The sequence below is a fragment of the Myotis davidii genome, unplaced genomic scaffold, assembly GCF_000327345.1.
Source record: "Myotis davidii unplaced genomic scaffold, ASM32734v1 scaffold221, whole genome shotgun sequence".
Taxonomy (NCBI): domain Eukaryota; kingdom Metazoa; phylum Chordata; class Mammalia; order Chiroptera; family Vespertilionidae; genus Myotis; species Myotis davidii.
The window spans coordinates 3,830,081-3,834,066 of NW_006293349.1; the positions used below are offsets into that span (position 1 = coordinate 3,830,081).

General features: G+C 56.8%; 1 protein-coding gene across 2 annotated transcripts in view; it reads right to left on the reverse strand.

Moving 5' to 3' along the window:
* The window catches only part of STAT1 (signal transducer and activator of transcription 1), a 33,153-nt gene that overhangs the window by 11,344 nt on the left and 17,823 nt on the right, over positions 1–3,986 (reverse strand). For both annotated transcript variants that reach the window (XM_006767073.2, XM_006767074.2), the window contains exons 14-16: positions 3,813–3,896; positions 3,107–3,205; positions 886–1,021 (exon numbers count right to left, since the gene is read on the reverse strand). In XM_006767073.2, the coding sequence (XP_006767136.1) occupies positions 886–1,021; positions 3,107–3,205; positions 3,813–3,896 (319 nt within the window). The remainder of the gene's footprint in view (positions 1–885; positions 1,022–3,106; positions 3,206–3,812; positions 3,897–3,986) is intronic.

Genomic DNA, 3,986 nt, shown 5'->3' on the forward strand with positions numbered 1-3,986 from the left:
TTCTTTATAGCTATTAAAACACACACACACACACACACACACACACACATATATATATATATTTTATTTTTTTAAAGAATCATAAATAAGCCATTACAGAGAGAAAATATATCTTTCTTAAGTCTCACCAACTAAGGAGAAGAAATATGGTGACTTTCTACTTTTGATTCAGTAGCACAAGCCCCCACGGTAGCAGCTACATGGCCAAGAGGAGGTGCTGCAGCGAGCCTTGTGGTCAGGGGAGCCTGGGGGGCTTGCAGTGCGTGCAGCGCTGCTGGGCAAGGAGTGAATGTGCAGCGACACTGCCCGTGAATTCTTAAAGAAATCGTGTGGACGCTCTGTCCGCTGAAGGCCTGAGACCAGCAGGTCTTTGATTTGCTGAGGGTGGGAGACTCGTCCACCCATGGCACTGGCCACTGGAAGGGGACCATCTGCCTGGGGGGACCTGCCCGGGCAGGCAAAGCTCTTCGTCAGGGGGGTCCCAAGGTGGGCAGTGCGCAGGGCCTCCTACTGGCCGCTGAGGCCAGCACCCGGGGGGTGCCATGCGCGGGCCCCAGCCCTATTCGCATGTGGTGGAGACTTAGTTTTCTCTCCAAGGTTAAAAAGACTTTACCTTTCTCTTCGGAACTTATTTTAGCCACACGGAATATGCCTGACATAATGCACACACACCTTTCTCTCAGGACCGCTGCTCAGAAGCATCGCGATCGTGGGAAACAGGCACCAGACCTCGGGCCGGTCTGTCTGTGGAGGTGGGGGTGCCGCCCGCTCAGCTCTGAGCTGCCCTGGAAACGCCAGCGGTTCCCCTCCCCCTCGAACAGAAGAGCAGGAGGGGAGGGCGCGGAGACACGCGCGATGGGGGCTCACAGACGGAGCGGGACGTACCCAGCAGCTTCTCGCCCAGCATGGCCAGCTGGTCCCCATTGAGGCCTCTCTTGGTGACGGAGGAGAACTGCCAGCTCAGCACCTCGGAGAGCTGCGCCCAGCGCGCACAGGGCGGGTTCAGGAAGAAGGACAGGTTCTGGGGAGAGGACACAGTGTGAGCGGCGCCCCAACACCACGGCTACAGGCCAGGACTCAGCACCGCCGGTGCCGGCTTCCGACAGCCACAGCTGACGGAGAAACAGGGCTGATGCGCACGGCCTGCAGCATCCCCTCTGTGAAGTCAGTGCTCCCCAAAAGGTGCGTCGCTGGGAAATCGAGACCCGCATGCTTCTGCGCTCACTCGTGGCCGCGCGTGCCCCACGGGTGAGAACTGCGTCACCCGCTGAGGTCAGAGCGCCCCCACCCGTCCAGCTCCAGTCCACCTCTCAGGAGACCGGTCCTTCCTGAGGTCTGGGCACAGTGCAGCGCTCGGCATCTTGTGCTGCTCTGCGGGGTCTCACGGTCACGTGTAAAGGTGCCGTCTAACCCTCCTCGGCCAGGACCTGCTCGGGAGCCCTGTGACGCCAGATAAGCCGTGCTCAGGCCAAGGAGCCTGGCACTAATGAACCAGCAGCACAGCGGGTAAGCGTCTCAATGGACATCCGCAGGAACAGGTCCCTACGAACGGGTGACGAGAGCTTGTCACCAAGGCTTCAGGAGCCTAACCCCCTTCTTTGGCTCAGTATTTGCTAAACCCATGTTCACGGTGAGTAGGTGACTAAAGGCTGCAGCTGATCACGGTGACTGAGGGGCTGCAGGTGTTCACGGTGACTGAGGGGCTGTAGGTGTTCACGGTGACTGAGGGGCTGTAGGTGTTCACGGTGACTGAGGGGCTGTAGGTGTTCACGGTGACTGAGGGGCTGTAGGTGTTCACGGTGACTGAGGGGCTGCAGGTGTTTACGGTGACTGAGGGGCTGTAGGTGTTCATGGTGACTGAGGGGCTGTAGGTGTTCACAGTGACTGAGGGGCTGTAGGTGATCACGGTGACTGAGGGGCTGCAGGTGATCACGGTGACTGAGGGGCTGCAGGTGATCACGGTGACTGAGGGGCTGCAGGTGATCACGGTGACTGAGGGGCTGCAGGTGATCACGGTGACTGAGGGGCTGCAGGTGATCACGGTGACTGAGGGGCTGCAGGTGATCACGGTGACTGAGGGGCTGCAGGTGATCACGGTGACTGAGGGGCTGCAGGTGATCACGGTGACTGAGGGGCTGCAGGTGATCACGGTGACTGAGGGGCTGCAGGTGATCACGGTGACTGAGGGGCTGCAGGTGATCACGGTGACTGAGGGGCTGCAGGTGATCACGGTGACTGAGGGGCTGCAGGTGATCACGGTGACTGAGGGGCTGCAGGTGATCACGGTGACTGAGGGGCTGCAGGTGATCACGGTGACTGAGGGGCTGCAGGTGATCACGGTGACTGAGGGGCTGCAGGTGATCACGGTGACTGAGGGGCTGCAGGTGATCACGGTGACTGAGGGGCTGCAGGTGATCACGGTGACTGAGGGGCTGCAGGTGATCACGGTGACTGAGGGGCTGCAGGTGATCACGGTGACTGAGGGGCTGCAGGTGATCACGGTGACTGAGGGGCTGCAGGTGATCACGGTGACTGAGGGGCTGCAGGTGATCACGGTGACTGAGGGGCTGCAGGTGATCACGGTGACTGAGGGGCTGCAGGTGATCACGGTGACTGAGGGGCTGCAGGTGATCACGGTGACTGAGGGGCTGCAGGTGATCACGGTGACTGAGGGGCTGCAGGTGATCACGGTGACTGAGGGGCTGCAGGTGATCACGGTGACTGAGGGGCTGTAGGTGTTCACGGTGACTGAGGGGCTGGAGTACAGTGAATAATGAGAATCGACTAGAGTCAGTCGGCGGAGAGTGTGCACACTCTAACACTGAGGTTGTTTAGTAGAAGCACCCATTTTAAAGAAGTAACAATAAAGGCCTCATCCACAATAAGCTGTAATAGATGACCAACTGCCTGGCTTAGTCAAGCCCGAGGGACATCACGGTTCTCATACAAAACACACCCACAAGCCTCCGCCCCCCAGAATCACTCCAGACCCCTGGCCGTGCCCCTGCACTATGTCCCTCGGCACCAGGCCCTGGCGGCTCTTCCAGAGCAGAGCTGCGGAAGCGAGAGCAGAGGGTGTGGGGTGAAGGCAGACGTGTGTACGTACCCTGGGCTCCGTCACCAGCATGTTGTACCACAGGATGGAGGCCCAGCCGCTGGGGAGCTGGCTGACGTTGGAGATCACCACCACAGGCAGGGAGGTCGTCTGAAAGAGGGCGGAGACCATGAAATCGTCTGAGTCAAAGCCATGTCGCCTTAGACCTCTGCACGGCCTGAGCCTGAGCCGGGGATTATGGGTAAATTTACATAGATGTTACACTTCAAAATTAAAATGTCAAGGTTTATTCTTTCGCTCATTTAGTTTTTTTTTTCCTTAATGTTGTCATTTAAAAAAAATTGATTTGAAAGAGAGACAGGGAGGGGGAGGGAGGGAGAGAGAGAGAACGAACACATTGATTGGTTGCCTCTCGCACACACCCCAACTGGGAATCGAACCCAGGACCCTTCACTACATGGGGACGACATTCCAACCAACTGAGCCACTGCCTAGGGCTTAATTTGTTTTTGACTTATCTCAATGCTTTATATAAAAACTAACAGAGTAGCTCAACTGAAACAATGTGCTTACAGAATTTGAAGATTATTTCAACTACCTAGCTACATGACTCATTAAATTAAGATAGTATTAGCTGGAAAATACCATATTTTCTTAGCAAGTAGGTAAATACCTCTAAAACAAAAACTGAGGAATAAAAATACAAGCAAGCAGTTAAATAAATAAAGTTTCCCATGTCCGGTCACATAAATCTCACCTCCAGGTCGATCACCAAGCCCGGCTGGCACAGCTGGGTCTCGAAGCTGAGGGAGTGCAGCTCCTCAGTCACGATGAGCGGGCCCTGAAAGAGGGGGGCAGCGCTCACCCGCGGTCCTGCAGCTCCCAACTCCACCCCGTGCCCAGGCCGAGGGCTGCTCCCAGGCCGAGGGCT